Source organism: Takifugu rubripes, chromosome 13 (genome assembly GCF_901000725.2).
Source record: "Takifugu rubripes chromosome 13, fTakRub1.2, whole genome shotgun sequence".
Taxonomy (NCBI): Eukaryota; Metazoa; Chordata; class Actinopteri; order Tetraodontiformes; family Tetraodontidae; genus Takifugu; species Takifugu rubripes.
In genome coordinates, this window is record NC_042297.1 from 5423819 (window position 1) to 5451494 (window position 27676).

General features: G+C 39.8%; 1 protein-coding gene across 8 annotated transcripts in view; it reads right to left on the reverse strand.

The window, feature by feature from the left end:
- LOC105417228 (transcription initiation factor TFIID subunit 4-like) overlaps nt 1–27676 on the reverse strand; it is a 78618-nt gene that overhangs the window by 21292 nt on the left and 29650 nt on the right. For 3 of the 8 annotated variants that reach the window (XM_011609565.2, XM_029846209.1, XM_029846205.1), the window contains 6 exons: nt 26054–26223; nt 23022–23152; nt 20672–20797; nt 15363–15419; nt 2672–2794; nt 1324–2239 (listed from right to left, as the gene is read on the reverse strand). In XM_011609565.2, the coding sequence (XP_011607867.1) occupies nt 2033–2239; nt 2672–2794; nt 15363–15419; nt 20672–20797; nt 23022–23152; nt 26054–26223 (814 nt within the window). In that variant the 3' untranslated portion in view covers nt 1324–2032. Of the gene's footprint in view, nt 1–1323; nt 2240–2267; nt 2589–2671; nt 2795–15362; nt 15420–18337; nt 19363–20671; nt 20798–23021; nt 23153–26053; nt 26224–27676 lie in introns of those variants that run through there. The other 5 variants (XM_029846206.1, XM_029846210.1, XM_029846208.1 and 2 more) reach the window with 3 other exon arrangements.

A 27676-nucleotide genomic window follows, 5' to 3' on the forward strand; every position in this document is an offset into this window, starting at 1 on the left:
TGAAGATGCATCTCCACACGAATGTTATTAAAATGACCACTTGACATTCAAAATTCAGGCTTACTTTATATTCAATATATTTACAGAAAAATATGTAGAATTTAATGTTTCCTTGCTGCCTAAAGGAAAATGTGACTTGGTGCGGCAACTCTGCATGACTTCATGACAACCCTGTGCCAGAGAAACGTGATACCTAAACCAAGGAACCTCAAACTCAACAAGCATCTTTATAATAACAACGTTCAGCTTAATTAACGACAGACTAGGCAAGTATGTCACCATTATTCTGACAACAGATTTCCTATTCAATTTGTGTTCAACGTCAAATTGTAAATGATGGGTTTTGCTCTCCTACAGAATGTGTGGTTGAAATCTAAAGCTGTGGGGGATGTGAGTCCAACAGAAAAACCCTGTCCACCAAACAAGCTCAGAATCTGGTGCCTCCAGAAATGTACTGGCTCATAATTCCTTTTGGAGATTTCAAAATTTGTTCATCCTCGTCCAATTTTGTGCTGTAGTTGAACAAGAGAATAATGGTTCATAGGGCAGTGTGTTACATTCAGTGCATTTCCATGCGCATCTAAATCGGACTACACTTCTCGCTCAATTGCCGTGAATAATTTATGCAGCTGGACTTTCTGTCTACAAAGCAATTTGCAGCAGTGGGATTATGGGTCCTAGGTGGCGATTTGCGCTGTTTTACTTAGTCGTTCTTGGGCCACACCAGTTGACCTTTTACCTCACATCACAATAATCCATAAAAAGGTTAGCCAGCATGATAGCAGGCACAGCTAGATCAGCAGTACGGATGGACGAGAGCTTGAAATACTTTTTGTATCAGCATTACAACAGTAATGGTCCACTAGAATGCTACCACACACAACTCCATGGGATGCTTCTACTTATAGGTCAGCAAAATATAAGAAAAATATAGCGTATTTGCAGATCGCACAGGCTAGATAGCCGTCCACATGCTTTCATAAATGAACTCACAACCGTGCTATCTTAGTTCATCGTTATTCTGAGAACTCTAATTTTAATCAAGTGAAGGCATCCACATGCATTTTATGTCCTGTTTTCTTGCATGGACAGTTTTTCTTGCATCATGACAACTTGGCAGCTCTGTAACTACACAAGTTTAGATATGGATCCATACAATTGCTTGGTTTCTGAAAAAGGATGCCAATGGTGGGTAAAAAAAAAATCAGTCAGTGATTGTTTAAACATTCAACACAAATAACACAATAATATAAAAATAAAATGACTGAGCCACTGCTTCTAACTCTTTAGAAGCACCATAGCTGAGTCTAAAATCAGACACTTGTTCCCTGTTACCTATTCAACTTGAAAGCAGAATCATCATTTTAATATTTAGCATAATTGCTAGCTTCTCTTCAAAACTGCAAAAAAATGATGGGATATATAACCTGTTTAGGGAGCATTGGACACCACTTTTCACAATGCATTATGAGATACACTGAGGGAAGACAAAGAAACTTTATTTGTGTAGCACATTTGCTGTCAAAAACAACTCAATGTGGATTACAGCATAAATACACAAATAGAAGAATAAATAAATAAAGCAATGTGTAGTGTAGAGTTATTTAGAAACATAGACAGAAATATGAAATGGAGAATTGGCGGCTTAAAACTGGCCTATGAAAAAAAAACACAAGAAGAGACATCTGGAGTCTAGATTTGATAGTAGATAGTGAGGGTTGGGGCTTTTCTGATATTGGGAGGAGGGAGTTTGATTTTGGGGGGCTTAATAACTAAATGCTGATTCACCTGTCTTTGTGTGGATCCGGCGGACGAAAAGGAGATCATTGCACGAAGATCTGAGATGTCTTCTTGGTGCATATGGAGGGATTAGGGCCATGATGTGGTTGGGAACATAGCCATTAAGTGCTTTAAAAACAGCTAGAAGGATTTAAAGTCAATTCTTCCCGGAAAAGGGGAGCCAGTAGAGAGTCTTAAGAATTGGGTAATATCGGTCAATCTTTGGACCTGGTCAGGATATGTGCATTCTAGATCAGTTGTAGATGTTTAATGGATTTTTGGGACATTCCGGTGAACAAACCATGGTAGTAGTCGAGTCGGCTTGTGACAAATGCACCAATTTCTCAGAGTCATTTTTTAATATTTCTAAAATGAAAGAAAGAGGATTTTTTAACACTGTTGATATGACAGTGGCAGTTGAGGCCAGCATCAATAGTGACACCAAGATTTGTGGCAAATTCTGTAGAACAGAGAGAGAAGGATTGTAGGTAGTCTGCAATTTTATGTGTTTTTGGTTTGAGCCTATTTAAGTCAATAATTTCAGTCTTTTGGAGTTGATGGAAGTTATGATTGTTGTACTATAAAGGTGGACTAGATAGGATACAATGATCCTGTGAACACCCTGTTGAGTCCACTATGTACTGTATAAAGGGTGATTTCGGATGCACGACAGGTAAATATTTCTATTTTGTACTCTTCAGCACAAGGAGAGTAACATTTGGTGCCCAAATCCAGTCTTTGAGGGCCGAAACCCAGCGGACAATGCTTTCAGCTGGAATAACACGTTCCTTGGAGGAAGCTTTTTCTGCCTGGTAGGACAGAAAAACTGGCTGCATTAGGGCCCTTGAGGGCTGGATTTGGACACCCCTGATGTAAAGAATGTAGTTCTTACCTCTGTTCCTGATAACGTGGCCCCTGGTGAGTCTACTTTACGTTTTTTGCGAGGTCCAATGGCGGCTAGCGCTGTCAGGTTAGCATCTCGCTGCCTCATCTGGGCCAGTTCCTGTTGTTGCATCTGGAGAAATTAGAGTTAGAAATAGACAGAAAACTTAAACCACGGCAAATAAAATATATCAAAATTGTACACAGGTCTTGCAGACCTGGTATAAGAATTCAAGTTTATTCATTTTATAATTTTATTAACATCTGCTTTCCAGAGTAATGGCTTTCCAAACAGCCTCCACACACTTGTACTCTCAACAACAGTTCCTCTCATGTTTCAGTACAGTAAAATAAATGTCAGGTTGAGAGTGAGAGTTGGTTTTTAAGCATCATTAATTATTTAATGAGTCACAAATTTGCTATTTCCAATGAAAACTCTAGCCAAATGTGAATTATTCTACAACCTTACTTTAATAACAGCCATATGAAGAATATGACAACTTAATTTAATGGCGAAAAAGCTCCACTCAACAGTAAATGATAACTAAACTGAATCAATTACTGTTGCATTAATGTTGTATAGGTGATCTGCCAATATACGAGTGTAATTGACAAACTGCTTGAAGTTGGCCAGTTCAATATATGTATGCCAGGTAAGAACCTAAAAATGTAAGGAAACAAAGGAATCATCATTGTGAGTAGTCCAGCAATAGCCAATCATATGCAACCTGCCTTTTGCTTTCAGCTTGCCTGTGTACTGGGAAGTAAATTGGGAAAAAGTCCTTTATCAACCAGCTAAACCCAGCTGCAAAAGAGGCATATCACCCCCTGCTACAATGAAGTCGAACATGGGTCCATCGATAAATTCTTCCCTGGTGCTTTTATAGTGGGACAAAGAGAGTTAAAGTGTCTAATCAACCTATAACTTGCCTTCTCTGTGCATGTAAACACACCATTCTCTTACTAGTTAGTACATAATACTAAAAGTTCATAATTCTCTTTAAAAAAGGAAGGCAGCAAGTACTGCAGTCCACCCACTTGAATCTAACATTCACCTACCAACGTCTGCGATATCATATTTTCTAGCTCTGCATATAATATTTATTTTATCCACCAGGACACAGAATCGAAGCACCTGTCTACATAGCGATGCAAAAGATTTTAAGACATCAAGTGAACACGGAGGGAAAAAAATCACTCTTCATTCACGTGTTCTCTAACGTCTCCTGAGCCTGAACAAAATGGAAGCCTAATGTCAGCCATAAACAGAGCTACTGTAGTCACATGGCTTATGATTTTTTTTGTTGGTGATTTATAAGGGAAACTTGTGGAGAAGCATTGCCCAAGGTAATGTCATGTCTAGCCCCAGGGCAAAGGGGAAACCTAACATTGCTGCGAGCTGCCCTTTCTATTGCTTAGATGTGTGAATGCCTGGGGCCATGACACAGAGGGTGTCAGGGCTCCCTCTATATGCAAACACACACATGCACATACACACACGTACACGTGCCTATCAATCTTAACCACAGTGTTGTGAATGCCTACCCACCAGCTAGCCTGTGTGACTGCCCGCTGGGTTAGAAAGGCCGAGGTTGAAGCGAACAGGGACAATCAATGTGCGCTTTCATGTCTTACGAGCTCTTTCATGTTATCTCTCAGCATGCATCTGTTCAGCGCTCATGTTTGTGTGAGGCATGTGTGTTGTCTGATCAGGTGAAAATTCCATGTTACTTTCAGATGGTGCTCTTTAAAAGGTTGCTTTGGCGTATAAAGTCTGATCTAAAATGTGCATGCCGTTGCCTCTGATTTTCTCCTAAAGCCCCGATGGCAAGGTATGCCCTTTAGGGTGTAGCCACTTCACATTTAGCACGGTCGAACTGTACAAAGATTCAAACACTCTGACAACATGAATTTAAGGGAATAATACATGGTAGTAACATCTGGCCTCATTTTAAAAACTTTTATGATTGAGTTCCTGATGCATCATCAATACAAAATATCTCTGATATTATAGTTTTATACTGTGTTAAGAAGGTGCGGTGCCAATATGTGAGTATGTCTTGACAGTAGGGGTTTAACTTTAAGAATTAACTGACGGAGACAAAAATTACAAACCAAATTAGTTGCCAACCATTTCAGATGTTGATGCGTTAGTGGTATCATCATTTCTGTTTTTCAAACTGTTGTGCTGAACTAAATGTTGCTTCTTGTAATGGTACTATCGCTATTGCGTAACTCTGGGACCATTTCAATCTTAACGTTAACAAGACAAAATAAATACCATGTGCAGCCGACCTTGTTTGGCATAGCCACACACTGGTGATGCATAAACATTTAAAGCAGAAGCACAGTGAGCATATTACAATGCATGCATTCATGGCAAATTAGCCGCATGTAGACAAAGTTGTGTTGGCTTTTTGGATTTATTTTAGCATTTTTGCCAAAGTCCACTAGTTTAAAATCACAGTTTGAGGCACATTCAGCATGGAGCTGTACTTTCCTAATATTTTAGATCTAAAAGAATGACTCAAGATTTTTTAATTGGTCCTTTTATGTATTAGGTCTGTGTGCCTGCATCGCCGAGCAGATGGATCCTAGGTTGTTTAGACTATTTAAATCTCACATAACTGCCTCCCCCCCCCCCCCCCCCCCCCACAACTGGCATCAGATAATTACTCATACATTAACTGAGGGTTTTTTACATTTTTGTAAAAGTAGTTTTGATACAAATAAGAATAATAGTATTCTGCAGCATTTATTTAAAATTATACAATAAATAGTATTTAATTAAATATTCATATTTATATGTTTACTGCTACGTAGTTGAATTAAAAAGCTTATGGCCAAATAAAAGACAGCTTCATAATGATTAGTCGTTTCAATAATCAACAGACTAGTCGACTATCAAACTTAGTCGTTAGTTGCAGCCCTACTTGACAGCACTGTAAACAAGTGTAGACAGGGGTTATAATCATGTCACAAACTGAATGGCAGACCAAGGAAAAAGCTGGAGATGCCAATTGCCCTTGTCCACATAACACATGTAAATGAATGTTATCAATGCTAACCGCATTAGACTTTGCCACAGAGAACAGGCAAATCTCTCCTGGACTGACCTTCGAGAACCACCCCCCTACCCCCCTTCCTTCACTAGGAGACAGCAACAGAGCAGAAAAGAAAAGAATGCAAGACAGGGGGAGACAAGTCCACTCTCTCACTGATGGCACCAGGATGCCGGCATCACTGCCTGGCAGTTGGCACCAGGCACAGGCTCCCAGTGCCCACAGCAACTGCCTGCATTTTCAGATTTATGGCTGTATGATAAATGAAGTCTTCATTTTACCATCTGCAACCCTCCAGTCTGTGTTTCCCATCAATAAAGAGCCTGGAATGACACAGGGAGACTGATTTCTGATTTCAATCTGGTGCCACCATGCCGAGTCTACCTTCGTTTAATGGCTGCCAACTGACACAACCCAGAGCTTAGAAAAGCTTTAAAAGATTTGGATACCCTTAGGAGATGTTTGAACACACAGTGACATTAAATATGTTAATGCGGAGACACACAGATGTATAAAGGCTATCAAGTAAGACAAATCTAAAATGTGGGTATTTTAGAAACTGTCAGTTAGTGTTCTGAACTTTCTCTTTGGTCACTATTGACTCTAAATCATTAAGTATTTAGTGCGTTATTCATGAAATATGTCATTTTGTTAATGTGCTTTCAAACTACCCTTTTTTTAAAAAAAAAAGTGCAGAATTTACAAAGGAATCAAAACGATGGTACAAAAATCACCGTATGCCTTCTTCACCCTCCAATCAGCAATGGGAAACCATAAGTGCACTCACTCCCGAAAACTCAAAGGTCACAGAAGAAATTTAACCATGACTAACAGAACAACCAGCTGGGAGGATACATGCATTTGCCAAGTCCAATCAATTGTGTCGTACAAATATCTGCTGTTCCAAAGTCACGTAAATACCAGTGGTTCCAGTCTGCCTGTATGCCCTTTTAAAAAAGGGAACTGGAACTTGTAGAGTCAAATTATTAGCAAAGGTCAGGAGCTGTAGAACATTTTAAAGATACTCGAAAGAATCAATGTATGGCTGTGTTAGAAATGCTTTTGGTCTTGATGTACAAACCACAGAATAATGGTCTGTCAGGAAAAAAGGGTATCAAGCATCTAATGTGCATTCGGTCCACACCGAGTAATTCAGTCATCTAAACGACGTGCACAGGGACGCTGAAGTAGCTCTGCTCTGCTAGTTAGTAAATCACAGTCTCTATTCATTGAGGCTCAAGTTGTTAAGCCAAAATACGCAAGTAAATCGAGAGAAAGAAATAGTAACTTCTGTTAAATAATAAAGTAAATTAAATGGTAAATTACCTTAGCTGACAACAGTTTGGTTTCACAAATGACAGGTGGCAAAAATGACAACGAATCATGTCCGAGAAGACACTCCACAAATAACAACGACCTCTACGTTGAAAGCAGTGAATGACAACGGGTAGACGTGGGTTTCTCAGCTTAACGTGTACTGTGAGCTAGAAAACTAGAAGAGAAAGCTAGAAAACTAAAAAATATGGAGGTAAACATATATGCCACAATACTAACATTTAATTTGCTTCTACAACCAATAAAAAGTAAAAAAAAAAGACATTTAATGTTTAAAAGCAGAAGAATTTATGCACCACAAATAATTCAATATGTTAAAAAAGGGTTTAACAGACTGAATGTGTGATATGAGCAATTTAATCAATTAAAATAATGATTAACATTAATAAAAAATATTGAGACTTGACTGAAATAATGCAAAAAGATCCAAATGACAGCGAAAGCCTCCAATCCTTCTGATATTTGACCAAAGAGAGAGGGTGGGGGTGAGCTGCTGGAGCCATGTTGGCCAACCTGCCATGCTCCATCTCTGCTGTTTTTTAACAAAGGTTTTTCACTTCATCCTCCCTCCCTCCTTCTCCTGGCTTGCGGGGCTGCTAGGGGCCCCCCAGACGCTTACAGACAGATGTCCTTGGTGGAGCAGAACACGCTCTGCTTGACGTCACATGAGGCTACAGGGCTGTTGAGGAAGCTAAAGGGCTGTCTGCCTTCCACAGACCACAGTTTGAAAGGCACACTAGTGTTTTTAGTCAGTTAGTTTCCTATTTTACAGAAATCTTTTGGAGCAACAAGACACAGTAGGGATCATTTTAGTGTACAGACTTAATGCATGGCTATAAAAAGAAATGTGTGCCTATCCTTTAAAAAATTCTTGCTGGCATGCTTTCATTCTCCGCAAAAATGCAAAAGACCCAGATTCTGGATTGATTTAAGTTGGAGGCAGGTGTGGTAATAATCAGAATACACCAAGAGGAATGTAAAAAGTAGTTTAAAATCACAATATATGAGTGGTCAGAGGAAAAATTGAACCAATTTATTATTTGTGTATAGATAAACAGACAGATAGACAGATAGACAGATAGACAGGCAGGCAGGCAGGCAAGCAGGCAGGCAGGCAGACAGACAGACAGACAGACAGACAGACAGACAGACAGACAGACAGACAGACAGACAGACAGACAGACAGACAGACAGACAGACAGACAAGCAAATAACACTGAAGCTACACCAGCAATATGTGAGAAGTTCACAAGATAAATTGGGTGAGTCAATTTGTGATAAGTAGCCAATTCTGAACAAACGTGTCTTCAAGATTTATGTGTTCCAACACATTCAAAGTCAATGAAATGTTAACACCATGCTACATATATGACATTTCAAATTTGATATTTTAGGGGAAGCTGAGCTTCTCTTGCAGTCTAAGAGAAATTACCACTGATTTATATGTAAATGAAATGGATCAGAATTGCATGAAAATAAATACTTTTCCTCCACATAAAAACCCAGCTAATCGTACTTCTATTGTTTTAAAAAGATGAAATGACAAAAAAGTTTCCTTAAAAATACGCAGACACACACATTTGCACATTAGTCATCCATCGATATTCACATTTCAATACTTGGGGATCTAGATATTGTACTGATTTTATGGTATAATTTTATTATTCTATCATGGGAATTGTTTTTAGTTATATCGTATGTCAAACTACTTAACTATCCCTCTCCGCAAATATTTACTCTACCCATGTTTGATTAAATATTTGGCCAAAATTCATCCATTATGTATTTAAATAACCTTTTCTCATTTAAAAACAAAGAAGTTTTCTTTAGTTGAGCATCCAAGTGTGAATGCTGGCATTTTCTGTGCTTTGTGCAGGTCTGTAATTTAGTGATCTCTTTCACCTGACACCCACATGGCCGGCATTACATGAACATCTGCGAGCTGCATCTTGAGGCCTTTCTTCATGTGAAGTGCCTGGCAGTTAATTTGCTGCAGGGGAAAAGGCTATTTGCAGTAACCAATCACGATTCACTTCTCCATCTGCACCCAGACGCTACATAGTGATGCGTTCTGTCTCAAACTGCTAATGCAGGAGAGTCTTTGTGCTAGAGAAAATTAGACTGCATCACCAGCTTGTAATGATTACTTATGACAACATTTTTTTTTTAAAATATTGTAATATTAAACTTGAATAGGAAATAAAAGTTTGCATAGGGCTATTGGCTGCCCTTTTTTGGAACACACACTTCAAAGCGAATCTGTTTGTGTTTCTATTATTTCACCTATGGAGATTCATTCAAAATGCATGCATGGACTAATAGTCTTGGCTCAGACTGTTCCATTTCCTCTGAAGCTGAGCATGTTAGAAGTGTTTCCAGGGCTAAGGACCAATTATTCACAGCCCTTAGGTGTCCCCAGAGCTAAGGTCATTATGTGAATGTCACTATCATGACCCTACCGTTCAGTCCTCATCTGCAACGCATTTGGTAGGGATGAAAACTGCAGATGAATTGAGGCAAACTGGCTTATTACCTTTTCTTTGCAGTATAAGTGTGATAAATAATAACATTTGAGCTGCATATTTTCCAGAGAAGTCTTTAACGAAGGCGCAAGAAATCGGTCCTAAGCAGAAACTGATGGTGCTACACTGAACGCATCAAGAGGAAAGTGGTGATCATTAAAAAATACTGCTTATCTAAGGGAAAATTTCCTACTTTAAATGTTCTCGTGCTTTGTCTTATTCTATACAGCTGTGCTTCGTCTAGCAGTCTTTTCTCTCTCTCGGTCTGTCATTCTTTCTAACATTTAGATTCGAAGCTCATCGCCTTCTATTGATCGCTTCTTATTTGCATCCAGGAAGAGATGAGAGCTCAGATATTCACACTCCGAGAGAGGACGATGTCAATGATTTATTCATTTCCAAATCAAAAAAAAACGAGTGAAAGGAAGGTAGATGAGAAGGGGAATCTTCATAGGCAGCAGGCGACTAGCGGGCTCAGAGGCTGGGCTCCTTTCCCCAACACCGCCCTGAGGCACATGGTGTGCAAGTCCTCCTAATTAACAAGGTGAATCATACTGCCGCTCTCTAATTAGCCAACATGACAATCTAATGGAAACATGCAAGCCGAGCTGGCACACTTAGCATCACCTAACAAAGACCTCTGGTTGTGTCCTTCCCGTATGAATTCCAAAAAAATGACACCTCTGATATTACAGGCAAAAGCAAAAAGAATGTGGGGTACATTGGTTCAGGGAAGTATGTTTTAGGGAGAGGTCAGAAGTGAGAAGTTAACTGGTGATGATGAGGTGCCCCCCCCCCCCCCCCTTCTTTGTGCGGTGTTTGTCGACTAATTGAAACGTGTCCTGCCTCCCACCTCCCTCTCACTACATATCCCAGGCACAGGAGGCTGGCACCTCGCCACCAGCATAGCTAAGTATCCCCAATTCCCCTGTCGCTGGAGTCCCAAGGAGTGCTCTGGCGCACAAAGAGAAAAGTGAACCTACAGGCTTGTACAGCGAGAAGACGAGTTGCTATCTCCCTTTGAGGCAGAAAAAAAAATCTCCTTTTTTTTGTTGTTTTGCTTCTCATTACAGCACTTTGTAATATTCGAAAACACACAGGAACACCAAAGGTACTTTAAAAGCTTGCTTCTTTTTTCTTGTAATATGTCTTGAGGAAAAGAAAAAAAATGAAGTTGAAACAACAAAGCAACAAATAAAAATAGGGTTTATGCATTATCTTTAGGACCTACAAAACAGACCTTGTGAGACGAACCTCCAAAATGCACACACTTGTGAATGCACTCACTCTCTTCCAGGGACTCCAAATTAATGCAAATAAAAGGACAGCTACTAAACTAATGATAATAATTTGTCAGACTGGTTAAAAAAAAAAATCTTTCTACGTTAAGTGAACATGGGAAAATGAACACCATACCCCGAGCTGACCATGAGTGCTGCTTGTCTGTTCATATTAAGGTATTACATGAGGCCAGAAGGTGAAAATACAACAATAATGAATTGGGATTACAAAAACCAGCAGGAATTTACTTTGAAATCTGACAAAAACAGAGAATTCAGGCGTTTGCCCTAGGGCCTGCCTGGTGGGGGAGAGCGCCTCTTTGAGCATAGCAGTTTTGTAGAGGGCCAGAGGACGATAGCCTATGAACTCACAGATATAACTGGCCTAATAAAAAGTAAGGGGCATTGACACACAAGAGCCTCTCCTCTCTGGAGAAGTGCGAGCTGCCTGCTGAAGGAGCTTTCAGTGTGGGTGGATTCTAGTCTCTGTGACCTGGCCACTTGTGGAGGATGCCAGGCCAATCAAGAAGCGTGCATGTGCACATTAAGGGCAAATGCACATCAGCAGAGCAAAGGGCTGAGGGTTAAATAAAACACATAGCCTTCACGTGGATGGTTCCTTATCAAATGATATGCAAAATCCAGCCATTTTGGCACAGTTTTAGATTTTAATTGGAGTCACACAAGGTTCAAAGTTGAGTGAGGGCAAAAATATGGAAGAGGTTGAAGATATGTCAAGCAATGCTCTACCCCGGCATCATAAACTATAGCTTTAAGTTCAAAAAAACAAAAAGGATAATTAAGTATAAATACCAAACAGAAAAATGAGCAAACAGGTGACTCAGTGCATTGTAACACTTTAAATCCTGCTAAAATGGCCATTACCCTCTATTGGTTGACAATATTTTGAACTCTGTGGAGAACATGTTCCATGTGTGTGGCCCATTTGGAACTGCGAGGAGTGATAATCTAATACAATTTATGAGCTTAAGCAGCAAAACAGGCCTCAAAAGGAGCTTTTGTCCAGATTTTGGACAGATACACAAGCCAATTTGTCTTTGCTCTCTTCCTTGGTCTCTCTCTCTCTACCTGCTCTCACTCCACTCCTCATCACCAGTTTCCTGTGTCCACTTGTGCCTCCAGATGCGACTACAATGATGAATATGTGGCCGCAGTATGTCTGCGTGTCTGACATTGTGATGTATCTCTACTGGCCTTAACCCCCTCTCTATCACTCTCTTTAGAGCCTCCTTTTCTTTCTCTGTGCCTCTCTCGCTATCACTTCCTTTCCTTTCTCTCAGTCTCTTACTTTCATTGATGAGATATCACCTAGCTTCTTGGATCAGTTATGGGGGATACACCAACACACAGACCCAGGACGATTGCCAGCAACAAAACAACAAACACTGAGCTCAAAATTTCCAATTGATATTCCCTGGGGGAAGTTCTGAAGTAGTCCATCTGACCTTCTGGTCAAACGGTGGTGAATGCAGGACAGGAGGGGCTGCCTCAGTCATGCAAACCCTCTGTCAGTAAAATGACCACGCCCTGGTTCAATTGTAGGCGCAAGAGCAAAAAGGTTGACACAAAGAGAAATTCTGTAGCACTCATTTCTGTTGCATTCAGTATTATGTTGTATCACTGTGACATTTTTAGGTGTCATGGTTACTGGAACAAAAGTATTCCTTTTCTAAGGTAAATTGAACTTTGATGGTAAACAAAATATATAACAAGTCATTTACAGCTATACCTAATGTTTTTTAAGGGTGTCCTGGACAAGAGACAGCCGAGGAAACTGAGCATTCACATACTATAATTAAATACAGAGAAAAAATAATTCAACTATACATTTACATTAAACATATACATAATTTCTCTGATTTCTCTGACTGTAAGTGAAGCTCAGCTTCGCCTAAAATGTCAAAAAAATTAAATGGTTAAAATATATACTGTTGTTTTCAGATTCCCTTGTCTACAAATGTTTTGGAACACATTCAGATCAAAGATGACTTCATTCAGAATCAGATTAACTTGACTGACCAAGTTAATCTGGTTAATTTATCATAATTTCCCATAGCTTCACTGCATTTATCCATTCACTTCAATGGGACTGCATCCTTGATTCATTTTAACAGAATTTCAACATTTCCTTGTCCGAGTTACCACTTGCTCATTAGTTTGGTCAATCATTGACACTGTTGGCCGGAACTCCCAGCCTCCCCTGTTTCAGAGAATACCTGCCTCCCCTCATCTACATCCACCACAACTTCTTACCAGGTGTTTTGACAATGATTTAAGTGTTCCGAATGACCAGCTCTCAAACATACAGCTCATTCTGAAGGCGTTTCCAATCTAAAGGAGCAGAGAATCGAAAATACTTAATGCTTTTGCAGCCAGAAATTATGTAGAGATGCATAATAATGTAGCAAGTCTTTCTTTGTTTTCTTGTACAAAAATGACAATACCCTCTTCCCACTGGGGAAGAGCAACATTAGAGCAGCTACAAAAGAAATTTGGTCATATAATTTTTAAAAGCTCTGATGCCAACAACTTAAATATCTCATTCCATAATTGGTGTATCACATTTGAACATTTTTCCTCAAAAGAAAATGCAGATACAGATCAAATACAGATATGTGCCTTCGATGGAGGTTTTTGACCATGTATTGACATGATGTGAGCCTGACAGTTCTGTCTATTCATTCAAGATTTGTAGATTCATTACTTCTGGCTTAAGTGTGCAATAGCAGCTTCATTGTGCATTACACACTGTTGTCTTCATAAAAGTAAAATCAAGCACAGTGACCAGCAGGAAGAGTATCTGAAGGTCATTATCTCGATCAACTTTGCTCAGATATGTGAGCTGGGGACCAATCCTGTTGCAACAACCACATGAGGCTATAACAGCCACAATGACAAGGGAGTTTTGAAACCATGTCCATTATATGAAAAATAATCAAGTCGAAGGCAGCTGGAAACAGGTAGTGTGGGTTGTGATGTAGGGGTAAATCCAGGAGGGAACTGGGGGTGTCTTCCCCCTCTCTCTGGAGAAGGCATTACATAAAGTAACAATTTCCAAACCGCCTTCTTAAAATTCCAGAAGCAAATGAAAATGTGCCCCCATCTCCTCACGAGGCACTAATCTGGCCATATCCAGATGACGAGCGGACTGCCACTTAACAGGGAGGAGATCCACTTTGATCACATGGCCCCTGGGGCGAAACCTATCGTGCTGTCTATTACACAGCTTCATTTGCATATGTGGGGCTTATGGGTTGGCTGAGATCTAGAGTGAAGGTTTTAAACGGCAGCAGGGCTCAGTGTTGCTAGAAAGAAATGTCCGAGAGAGCTGCAGAGAAAAGACAGAGCGCTGCCAGTAGCCAGAGGTAAGAGAAGTCCACGTCTCACTTGAAGGTCACTCGTTCAAGACAGCGAAGTATAATATCCAGAGCAAGGATATTCTAAAAATTAAATACTTAGGCCAAACACCAATAGCAGGTTGCCCGAGGGGAGGCATTTGTTATTACCTCCAAACATAAATGATGGAGTGGCTGACAATAATGGGTGATTCTACTGGCAAAAAGTCTGGTGAAAAATTCTGAAGTGTGGAAATATAAATTCAGGAGTTGCTGAGAAAAAGTGCATACCTACTCAATAAACTTTGGAGGAACAAAAGACTTTTCCCAAACACGGCAAGTTACTTAGAAGAAACCACATTTGCTACTTAAGTTCTCTCTCACTGTCAACAACAACAGGTGAACGGTGTTTCATCCTGCTGCCTACCCAACCCACTCCGACCTATCTCCCCACCATCCTCTTGATGCTTGTTAGTGAGTCAAGGACTTGAAGCACCCACTGAAGTTTTCACGAGGTAAACAAAGTAGAAAAATAAAAAAATAAAAATAAATCAACGCAAACTTCCACTTGACAGAATGCCTTTGTTTTTTCCGTAAACAACATTAACCGAGCACTTGAAGAGTGGTCTACTTTCTGGGGTCCACTGGGAATTTTTTCATATATACAACCTGTGCTTGAAATGAGGAGGGTATGGCATCGTGCAGGCAACTGAAGTGCATTATAACGGCAAAACATTTATAATTTATTATCCTCCATGTCCTGTATTGTGCTATTACTTTATATGGGAAAATATTTCTTTTTTCCTTTGTAGTAGTTAAAGTTAGCGTAGAGCATAAATTGGTACATTTAAAGCTTCTTCACTTGTTTTTCTTTTTTACACACTGCAATTTGGCTTTTTGAAAAAAGTAGAAAGGAAATATGTGCTTGCACTCTTAGGATGAAGAGAAAGAACGGGGTGGCGGAGGAAGACAATGGGGTCTGCAGCGCACAGAAAATCGTTTTTCACGCATGGCCTTCAATCAGTGCGAATCATTCCTTAAACTTTTTTCTTTTTTTAAATGGCAATACACATGTAGCGAGACATGAAAAATTAATACGCTGAAGTTGGGGAAATGTCAAGGGTAATGATCTCTGCAGCAGCTTACCTCCTTAGCTTTCTGTTTTAGTCGAGCCTGTTCTGGGTCCTCTTGCCTGGAGCGACTCTGCGGAGTAAAGAGATGGAAAAAACACAGGTTAACAGCTGGTTTAAGGACTCCACCCTCCCACCCACCACTCACTACTCATCTGTTGCTGCTGATGCAAAAATAGTGTAAAATGGGGATGGATACAGAGGTGTCAAGGACATCGCATTTGAATTCAGGGAAGTGCAATGGAGCAGCCCCCCGGGGGTTGGTGGCCTTTAAACCTGCGCCAAATCCAGCCCTAAATAAGCCACCTGAGGGAGATTCTAATCAAAAAAGGTTATTAAAAATTCTGCTCAAGCTAGCACACACAGAGCAAAGGATGTTGGCGAGTATCAGTGGCAGTGAGTGAGTGAGTGTGTGTGTGTGTGTGTGTGTGTGTGTGTGTGTGTGTGTGTGTGTGTGTGTGTGTGTCACTGGCCTAACAACACAGCACTTCTGTTTGAATCAGCAGCCAAGATCTGGGTAAATGTGCTTGTCCCTGAGAATTCTTCAACACAAAGCCAAATCTACATGAACGGCTGGCCACTGCAGGCAAATCAGACAAATTACAGTGCCACATGTGCTGAGCAATGTTGTGATGATGATCTGCATAAAATCTGGGCAGATTTATTTTTGCAGTACTAAATATGATGAGGTCACATCTATGGAAAAAACAGTCTTTTCACTTCTTGTCTGTTAGGGGTTTGTCAGAGCAAATTCAACATTGAACCATTGCAATTTTTTACAGGAATATTTCAAAACCAAAAGAGACCTTGAACATATTTTACAAGTTTTAAAATTCACATTTTCTATCAAATTCTAAATCAATCAGAGTGACAGACAGGCCTCGCTCTAATGTAGGATAATTTCAACTTCTGTCTTCTTTTCTCCCCTTCTTCTCCACATCTTCTCTGGCTTATGGATGGAGAACTGCCCCTTCTAGCCTTTCTACTAATTGGCTTTAAATATATCAGGCGGTTCGCATACTGGTCGGTATCTCAACTAAGACTAATGCTTTTGCCCTCCGGTTGGCCCAAGCGTCCCTTAAGATTTGAGTCATATTTTACGCAGGGAGGAGGGGGAGGGGAGCTTGTTGCACAGGAAGGAGGAATGAAGGTGCAGGAGTGGAGGTTTTTTTTTTTTTTTAAATCATTATTTGCTATTATTGAAGAGGTCAAATTGTCTGGTACTCAAGGTTGGTAAGATGTACTGCGGCAGGGCAGCTGACATCTGATGTGTCCTGTGCCTGATTTTCTGACTTCCAGCAGTGTAGAAGGATAAAACACTGTCCAGTAGGCAAAGAGTTGTGAGGCGGAGAGTAAAGAACCTTTCTTAAAAAAAAACCTTCGCATTTTAACAGAGTGACATGCTGCTGCTGCTGCTGCTGCTGCTGCTGCTGCTGCTGTGAATCGGCGTCAACTCTGGCTTGTTCTGGGTGTTTTAATAAGCCTTTACTACTTTTTTTCTACTTACTTTTTGAGAGCCCAGAGCGTCATACTTGTATTTATTTATGTAGCTGTGGGCTGTAAATGGAAGGAGGGAAGTTAACTTGATATTGAATTTTCTGTCAATATACTCTGCCCAATATAAAGTTTAAAAATTATCATTGTTTCTGCAGTAATCATTGATGCAAGTGTTTCATTAAAATGTGATGGTCTAATTTTAAAAATTACTGAGAGGGAAAGACAATGTCCTCCCGACAATAAATGATCAATATCCAACTCATGTAAAAACATTGTGTTTAGGGTTTAGGTGTTTGACAGTGGGTTTTGTCTGTAAAATAAGTAGGGATGGAAAAAATGATTGGCGTTTTTCTAATGAACAGATGTCAAAATGTAACATTTATGGTTCTATTTCTTCTATTTATTTCTATTTATCTAAGACAGTGCATGTCTACTCACAGGCAAATGTGTTTTTAACCCACACTTGAGCAAAGTTCTTATTTTTATTTTTTCAAGCTTTCAATTTCATGTTCAACGTCAAGTTCAACACTATACAACATAAAGAAACCTGTCCAAATTCCTACAGGCAGGTTGGACGATTTCCTCTGTTCATCTGAATATTTTTATATACACAAAGGGAAATAAAAACTCCACTGCTGTCAATTCACATTACAGCTTAAGTTTTTAAATCAATGTAGAATCAATATGTATATATTTTCATTGAAATTCAGTTATTGATTTTTTTTCCCTATTAAACATTTTATACAAGAGTTTTGTTTGCATGTAATGTACTTGTGCATCTAGGGTTAAAATCCAGGTCCAACCCCTTTTTACTTAGAAGTTACGAGGTTTACATGTTCATCTAATTATTACAAAGACAACGGCAAAAAATAAATTAAAACAGCACAATGTTATCAGTAAGCTATTGAGAGCGGAAGTTCATGAGCCATGATGAACTTGCTACTTTCACTTCTAGACAGCAAGAAGTGGGTGATCATCCATGATTAGAGTAGATATTCATCACTCACCAAAAACATAAAATTCCAAGAATAAAAAGTACATTTTTGTGCTAGAGATACTATCACAATTGTATGATTTTACTTTATTATGACACCAGTGAAGCTCAACAGTGAAGACAACACTGCTCCTCCCAATAGTTTGGAATCCAATATGTCATCAAAGCAAAGATTCGCTTGAAAAGTTGAAAACACTATAGCAACACGAGCCAAAAGCTATAAACATGGCTCTGAGGTGAAGCCATCTACACAGTAATGCTCAGGCAATCCAAAACGCCCAAGGAGGACTTTTGTTTTAACAAGAACTTTGTTATACTTCTTTATTTCTTTTCCTTGACTGCTATATCTCTTTCAAGGGGAGGATGCTGGAGTCTATCCCAGTTGCATATTGCTAAGTCAGGGTCCACCCCTGAATGAGTCACCAGCTCATCCAGGGCACTATGTGAGCAGTTGGGCGTTAGGTACCTTGCTCAAGGGTACCTTGATGCTCTGAAGGCATCCTGGAACCTTCTCTTACTACCAGAACACCTCCCAAGTTTAGTTCACACCAGGAATTGAACCCAAGAGCCTTCCGCTTCTCAGCCCTACAGACTGAACTTCCTCCGCCCCAACTTTTTTATTCTGGTGATAATGTTGAAAATAAGAAAAAGATTCTATAACACATTATTTAACAATTCAGAAAATAACACTGACAATGGTTATAAAATGTATAAGGCATGTCATTTATATTAAAATATTTATTGAGAAGACACTGACAGGTCATTGAGGATCCGTGGTAAGACTTTTTTATATGCTGCTTGGCCAGACCAAAACGTAATGATTCAATTAATCCTGAGTGAGCTACAATGACAATCTTAACTTTGGGACACTGACTCCATTTAAAATAATTATATTAACCTAGCTTTCTTCTAATGTGCCACCCTAAGGCATTTTCATGTGCATAATGTGCTCTTTCTTCTTTCAATTCTAGTCATCCTGACAAATTTGAAGCCGAATTCTTGATAAACCAATGTTGTTCACGAGGAGGGTGAAGACAGGAACAATACGACAACCCAGGGTGGGTGAAGCTCAAATGGTAGACAGATCGCTTCTGTGATGTGTTTGATACCGGACATGTCTGTGATCAAATACTTAACCTCAAACAGCTCCTGAAGCTGCGTCTTTGGTGTATGAATTTGCATAAATAGTTAATCCTAATTCCTGATTGGTTATTATGCCATTAGTGTATAACTGAATTTAAAAAGGGTGAATGCACACTGACATAAACAAGTAAGTGACTGGTCAAGGATGACTAGGAGAGTGCTACATACAGTTAATTTACCACAGGACATAATAGGAGAAAAGGACATTTACTCAGACCTTTTTTTCAACTTTTCTTGTTCCTGAATAACCTTGCTTGTAAAGCAGGGTATATTTCATGTGCCAAGTGGGAGTTAAACTTAAATCCCACCTTTGAGGAGTAAAAGGAAGTCTCTATGCAGCCACACATGAGCTGCCATTAAAGGCTGGAGATTTGTTTCGTGTCTGTGAATGAGAGCAAAGCCAGATCTCAGAAAAACCAGCAGACATGAAGAGATTATACATGCTTTACATGTCATCAGAGACTGAAATCCCACTATTAGTATCAGAATTAGTATTTAATCTTGATCAAATGCATTTCTTTGTAAATATATATTACGATGATTGATGCCAGTTACACAGAACTAAAGGCCAGGTTATTGTTTCCACTAAAATCCACTCTTGCATCTATCAGAGTCATCAGTAGAATAATGAGTCTTTGCTCTTACAAGATTAAACATTCAGTTCCTGGAAAAGAAGGAAAAAACCCTCAATACTGTCAATACAACTGTGCAATTATCTTGTTGCTACTTGGGGGCGGATTTATAAATATTGTCAGAATACATTCAAGCTTAAATTTAGCCCAAAAATATTTAGCGTTGAATCTGAGCTTTCGGATTGGAGTGAGGAATCCAACAATATTTATATGAATATGTATATGATATTTTTCATATTAATAAAGAATCAGATTTTAATAAAGGGAGACCCACATTTCAAAAAACAACCCAAATATTTGGAAAGCCTCTTCATTCATTAGCCAATTAATGCACTGTATGTTCATATATTTTTTATGTACTTTCTCAGCTGCTGTTTATATTAAGACTTTAATAATTTCCTTAATCCTAAAATCTTTTCAGCTTTGAGCTCCAGCCAATTAAAATCTAATGACCTCTTAAAAACTGATTCAAGTCCATGAATTACTTTAGTTAAAACGTCTATATCATTTAAGATGACTTTGATTTCCACACCTTTGTGTCCAAATATAACAATCAGCAAGTCCTCTCACTGCTACTCAGGAGATGGCCCTTAACTGCTGTGTCACTGTCCAAATGAACTTTTTAGGTACATAACAAAAAGTTAATACAAAAAAAACTCTTAAGGTTCATGAACACAAACTCTGCAGTAGATCCTACCTGATCACTTCAAACATGGGAATTATTTAAACTGTGTACGCAGCAGGACCAGTGAACACACTGCTTGATGCAAAGGGGGTAACTGGGGCACCTCCAGCCATCGACCCCTTTCTCCATGTTTTCAGAGAGAAATAAGGAAAACAGGAGCACTCAGGCCCACAAGGACACCAGGAGGTCAATTCCATCTAGTGAACTCACACTGTGACTCCGACACAACAGTAATGTTCACACATCAACACACAGTTGCATGGAGACACAAGAACTCACACACACACACACACACACACACCCACACACACACACACACACACACACACACACACAAACACACGTGAGAGAATGTTGAGGTTGCAGTAACTTACTTTAGCGGCTTTCAACAGGATCTCTCTCTCCTGCTCGTCCTTCCTCTGTTTCTCGATTCTCTCCAGCTGCTCAAAGAAACGAAGCTGAGAGCGAACGTCTGCCGTCTGCTCATAGTACTCATCATCCTGGCATGGAGGCAGAAAGAAAATCACTGCAACAGCTTACAAAGCTACAAGTTTCATTCTGCCGCAGTTGCTCAGATTTTAGTCACAAATCTCAGAATGTCAGGGTGGCACTTCATTTATCTTTACATGCTAGAGCAAAAGGAGAAAAAAAACATACAATATTTACTGATAACATAACCGCCAGCAAAAAGTATTTAGTAACATAATGTTCTAGTAGATTCAGAGACTTAAGTATGATGTATTATGTGTATTGACTGTAATAACTCTGCTAGAAATGTTTTCCCAAATTTTGATGCACAGCTTTCCCTATTTAAACATCAAAGATTTCAGTAAAGCATAAAAACAGTAATCTCTAATAAATTTGTCACAGACCAGACAAGCAGAAAATACTGTATCTCACAGTAAAATTCAATGTTCATATTGATAATTGGAGATGAAAAATGCCCAAATTAGTTTTATTATGCAGGTTGGTGTGTACAAAATTATGTATGGAAAAATGTAACGAAGATACATACAGATTTTCACTCTTTTGCTCTTTGTAACGGAATCAGATTTGTTATGTTATACATTTTCTATTTGTATATGTATTTATAACAAAACCCTGAAATGCCTGTTGGATGATTATAAGAAGTAGCAGGATAATATAAAATAGAAAGAAATTAACCTAAATATTAAAAACTGCACTGGTTAAACCTAAAAAGTTCATCAGATTGATAACAACAGATTTGAACACACAAACTTTTCCTATTTACTGACAATGTGCATGTTTACGTGCAGCCACTTCCTGCTTGGAATCCAGAAAACACAGATATAAAAAAAAAAAAAAGGGAAGTCATCAAAAGTAATAAGATAATTGCTTAGTTTACGTGTGTGTGTGTGTGTGTGTGTGTGTGCGTGTGTGCGTGTGTGTGTGTCTCCTTTACATTTCTGTTCTCACTTTATGTTAGTCATATTTCTGTGAGTGTGTGTTTGTGCGCGTATGGGGGGGGGGTTGGATGAGAGAAGCCGGGTGGCAGAGAGCACAAAGGCACATCAGAGGGGGCTCATCGCCAGCACCCCTATCCACCCCTCCTCTTCCATCCTCCCCCCTCTTTGTTGCAGAGCTGAGCCTGCACTCTTGCCGTAGCTCCTGCTGCCTCTGCCGAAGCCCGGTTGCTCTTTAAGGCCGCTTTGTCTTTTGGTCTTTTCTCTTTTTTGTACCCCCCGCCCCCTTTTTTTTCCGCTGATGTCAACAGAGTGGCTTCACAGAGCTCGCTGCATCTCGCACACCTCATTTACAAAACCACAAAAGAGGGAGCGAATGAACGAAAAGAGGAAGAGGAATCACAAAACAAGATGGGGACAGTTTTAGCGCAACTCTTCCTCGCTCTTCCTCCTCCTCTCATGACGTTCGTGGTGTCAGTGCGGGGAAAAAAGACACATTTTCAAAGTTCCCCCAGTTTTTCCCAACAACGCCCAGATTCGTCGAGATGGTTTGAATGTAGACCGTGGTTGTATAGTCAAAGTATTCAGGAACTAAAAGAGATATCGGCAATTAAAAAAAGTCTGCAGGTGTGTGCAGATGAGGTTTTAATTTATTTCATGCCTCAAAACTTGAGGCATGAAGAGTGACTGAGAAGGTTGAGTTTTCTATTGTCTCATATTAGCGTTTATGTATTTGTTTCTGCAGTAAAATTCTGTTATTGTCTGTGTTTACTTGTGAGACATAAAAGGGAATCTGATCGGTGCCAGAATGTCGATGCTGACCTGATGCCACATTTTTCGGTTAGCGAACAGTATGTACAAAATATGTGGTCGAACGGCCCCATCGAGTTTTTTTTATTTGTTGTTCTTACAAAATGGCATATTCAGCCCATCAATCTGAAGGACTTATCAGGTGCAAGTCATCAGGTCCCAGTCACCTGCAACAGTATATGCTCATTACATACATTTTTAATGTATTTATGGCAAAATATTAAAATTATTCAGCCTTTATGAATAATATATGATAGGTTAGCTATAACAATTAGTAGGCCTTGGGGTATGATAGTTTATAAAGGATTCAAATTTGTAATAAGTCACCAAACGTCTCTATGCACTTACCCTTTCATGCCACTGGTATCTTAAAATTAACATCAAAAAGTTCAAAGTTCTGTATTTTATACACAATTAGGTTAAACATGACACAGTTATGTGTTATAAGTTCTTTGTGTCATTTATCTGTGAGCGTTTCCAATCTTGTTACCTTACAGGAGTCCATTCGATGTTGTGCAACAGCGGAAACTTTTTCAATGACAGTACGAAGTCGCGACTGTGCCGCGTGTGAGATGAATGTCACTGTCTCCATAGGGACCTCTGCGACTCCAAACTTCTTGGCTTTAAAGGACACACACAGACACACACACACACACACACACACACACACACACAAGAATTATAAAGCTAAATTCATATTACAAGCATTTAAACTATACAGATCAGTAGGTGCACTTAATTATCATTACAGCAGCAGTCTACAAGTGATGCTGGGTCACACAAACAGGCTTCCTTGTGCTATAAATGACATTTTTAAGGACATTAATATTTCAGAGAAAGATTAAAAGTCTGGTGAGTCAGACAGATATGTTCCTTTGGACAAAAAAGCAGCTACAGTGTAAATGATCCAAAACAGTTAAACAGCTACTCAGGCATAAATAAACAGCACAAGAACTGTGCATAGCTTTGAATCTTTACACAATGGACAGAAAAGTGGAGGCGAAACCTGACGGAATGTTATTTCACTTTGGAGACAGTATGTTATCAGGAATTTTGTAATCTGTCTCTGACCTTTCCATCCAGGCTCACATTTGTAGACTTGATTAAAAGAACTTTGATCCTCCCTCAATGACATAAATCTCCTCTGTGTGACATTACTGCTGCAATGCCACCATTACCTCCTCAAATAATAAAAGAGAACCATGGCATCAAGTCCTCACAGTTACATTGCTTACCTATTGTAAACCCAGTGCAGAAAAAAACATGGAAGGTGGTCTGGTAGTGGGGGAAGGGGCCAGAACACCTTCAGAGCACTGCCGAGGGACCCTTGAGCAACCCACAAATGCTCATATAGGGCCCGGCGATAAACTCATCCAGCGGTGGACCCTGCCTTTACCCATTGTCCACCCTCCTCGTGACCCCGAAAGGGATAAAGAGATTAAGAATATGAGACGAGACCTGTTTTAAATACTTCTGCCTTAGCAAATGACGCAATGGTTTTATAAACAAGTTTTTTATCCTGTACTTATAGACACATTGTGGCCTGTAGTTAGGCATAGTGTGGGTGTTCTGAAGGGCCATGCTGTTTAAGTCCATCATTAGAAGATCCACAGATTTAGACCTAACTAAATGGTTTGCATCACTTTTACTCACTTATAAATGTCTGACTCCCATTAGTTCTATAAACTCACTTGAATTAGGAGCAATTCTTTTGTACTCAATTGATGGTTTGTGGGTTGCTGTGTGAGCTGTGGAATGATGCCCACAAAGTCCTGGTCCTCCTGGCTGTAAGTGCAACACCCTTCTTTTCAACATGTATAAACAGATGTAACAAGCCAATACGTGCCAGCACATGTAAAGGTATAACTGGGTGGACTGATAAGTGTGTGCACTGGAATTCAAAACAAATAGCACCTGAATCTGAGGCAAAAGGTAGAGATAGATTTAGGACAAGTTATTTGATGAGGATAAATGAGATAGAAGATGGAAATAAGCCAATATTCTTAACTGATTTCAACGGGGGCATAGAAATAAATAAATAAAATATCTAATCTTTTCATCTTCTTGACCACTTTTTTCCCCTTTTGGGGTCACAGGGAGGGTTCACATGTGAGCAAAGGCAGGTCCACCCCTGGAGGAGTTGCCAGTTCATCGCAAGGTCCTATGTCAGTATTTGTGGTTTTGGTACCTTGCTCAAGGGCACCTTCCCCTGCTACCAGAACACTGTCCATGTTTTGTCCACGCTGGGGCTCGAACCAAAAACCCTCCGCTTCTCAGCCCAGTTCCCAACAGACTGTAAATATCTAATCTGATTTTAATAATAGTGAATAAAGTACCCTGAGGGCGAGAGGCGTCGCAGTGATTTTGTTTTTTACCGGGATGTAAATGAGACATAGTTAAAATGAGTGCGTGTACAGAAAAAATGAGATGGGGGAGTCTGACTGAGCGGAGGTGGCAGGCCGGGGGAACCTCCCTTGGACTGCTGTCAGCTGAGAGTGTGGCGAGGCCAATCACTGACACAACAAAGCTGCTTAAGTGCCACTTCCCCAGCAGGGGGCACCCTAGCCTCCTGCCAGGCATCATGCTGGGTGATGCCCTGAGGAAGGGTTTGTATTTTTAAACAACTCCTTTGCCTCAAGGTGAGATATGAGATAACAATCATGCCAAGAGTCCATGCGTGAAAACTCAGCCTGCAGGCCTCGGTACTACATTGGAGATACTTTAATTAAGGTAAAAAAAATATGAGGGTGCCTGACTTCCCATCATTTGGAATTACACCATGGAGTTTTTTGATCTAATGCACGGAAGAAAGATGCTAGGCACAGATTTATTTTGAGCAATACTGGTCATTATTCAGCTTCATGGGTTTCACTGTGTGGAAAGAGCCTTGCGTAGAATCTAAGCGATAAAACTGAGGGACTGCTGCGAGCGAGAAGCGGTAATGAAGACATCATCGCTTTCATGTGACGCTGCAAACAAAACATTTCTACACCTGTGTTGATTAGCACAGCCGATACCACGTGCTATCAGAGTGTCAAGGACCAATAAAAGAGAGAAAGAATCAAAATTTAACTGCCGAGTCTCGTTCCTTTCAAAAACTGAGTTCCTTTAGTCCAGAGGACAATCTGACAACCAGCCTTCAAAAGACAAACCCATAAAGTATTTATGTGTGTGCCTGCGGTCCAGTGAGTTCAGACAGCCACTGAAGAATTCATTAAAGGAGGTGAAAGAATTGTTAAGTGTATCAAATTTAAACCAAGGCCAAACAAGAAAAGGCTCAGCCTGTAACACTGGTGGAAAGAATCAAAACTGTCTTTAGTGATGACACTGTGAATACAGAAACAACATGTTCCTGAGACAAAAGACAACAGATTCTGATTTCATCACTGTTGCTCTGAGTTTTTCCGGAGAAAAGGAGTACAAAGCTTGGATATACTAATATGAAGAACTGTGCATCTGCTGAAAGAAGCAAGAGACTAAGCGGTGGTTAGAGGTGAACATGCTCAAATGCACGTGTCTTACCTATTTCCAGTATTCGCCGATGGAGCAATCCTGGTTGGAGAAAGGTTTCATCCTTACATGAGCGGATTTGCGTTCCCACCAGTTCAGAGTTGGTGGCCAGTATTCTGGCGCTCTCCTCGTTCAGGTTTACTCCGGCCATGGAGGCGACATCATTAATGTCATCGTCATCCCTGCAAAAAATGAGAATAATGTTTTTAGTGAAAATCCATTTGAAATCAGAATTAGGCACTATAATTAAAACAGCATATCAGCTTACCACAGACATTTTCCCTGTCTATATTGAACATTTCTTTATGTCATTAGTAGGTTTGGTAGTTCTTAAACATTTAAATGACATATTTCTGTATTTCATTATTTATTTCATGAAATTGCTGATGTTGAATGTTTCTAAATCAGTTAGCACGTGAGACCACATGTTTTTTATTTTTTTCCACTCAATGGGGAATTCTAATGTCCCAAGAAGTGGCAGGTAAATGAAACTTGATTTGATGCTTTCATATATATGATGCTTACTTTTTTCTTTATTTCATAGACTAAATCCTCTACACCTATACATTCATTGGGGTCTACAAGTACTTCCTTTGCTTTCTAACCTTGGAGATTCCAAAAACCAGGCAGAACCCATTAACCAAGACTTCAGCATACAAACATGCCAACACAAAAATAGAAAAAACGTTCACAGATCCAAGTTTTGTTGAAAGGTGCATGAGTCATTTCTAATAGTGACTTTTGTCAGCATTTCCATCCTTTCTAACCTTTCAACTTTAGCAGAAAAAAATTGCCACCGATAAGTTAAAAAAGAAGAAGAATTTTAAAGAAATCAAGATCTCACTCTCAATCATGTCTAATTTCTTGGATGACAACATTAGTTTTTTGCATATGGGCATCACGTTGGTCATAATGGTAAAGAACTTTCATTCCCAGGTGCATCTGTGGTGGCAGTGCAAGGCATGTTGATGAGGGTCATGCAGAAACCCCATAAGGGTGCTCAGACAGAGCTGTTATCAGCAGTCATTTTTCACCATAGTTGGTAAACATGTAAAATAATTTTTCTATTCATTTACTCTGATTGTAAACTGTCAAAATTCCCCAAATACGGTAGGTGAGAGTCATCACCAAAACCCATTTAGGAATAATTTCTATGGCCCAGAGGAAGAAAAAGATCATTCTGAGCAGCTCTGACAGAAGGAAAAAAACAAACTAAAAAAACACTCTCGCCCATCACTCGTTCACCTCCATTTGTGTTCATGCCACGGATGTTGTTTGTGACAGGGCATGTGTGTGCATTGCTGTCCTTATGGCTGATGTGGGACTGCACAGGAGGCCACCTCCACCCTGCTGGGACCATCTCGCTCCTTGGTGCCAGCCACAGAGAGCCAATATGAAACTTGACACCACAAGGGGAGGATGACAAAGACAATTAGCACCAACTCCCTAAACTTCACCAACCTCTACTTTCTCTTTTATTTCCTCTACCTTAGTATACACCTCAAGTATCTACACAACAACACAGGTATGAATGGCTCACACCAGTTACAAATCATTCTCTATTTTGTCCTTAAAGATAAGCTAAAGCAAGCAAGTGGTCCTGTTCACTCAGGCAAGCAAAGAATAGCTGCTCTA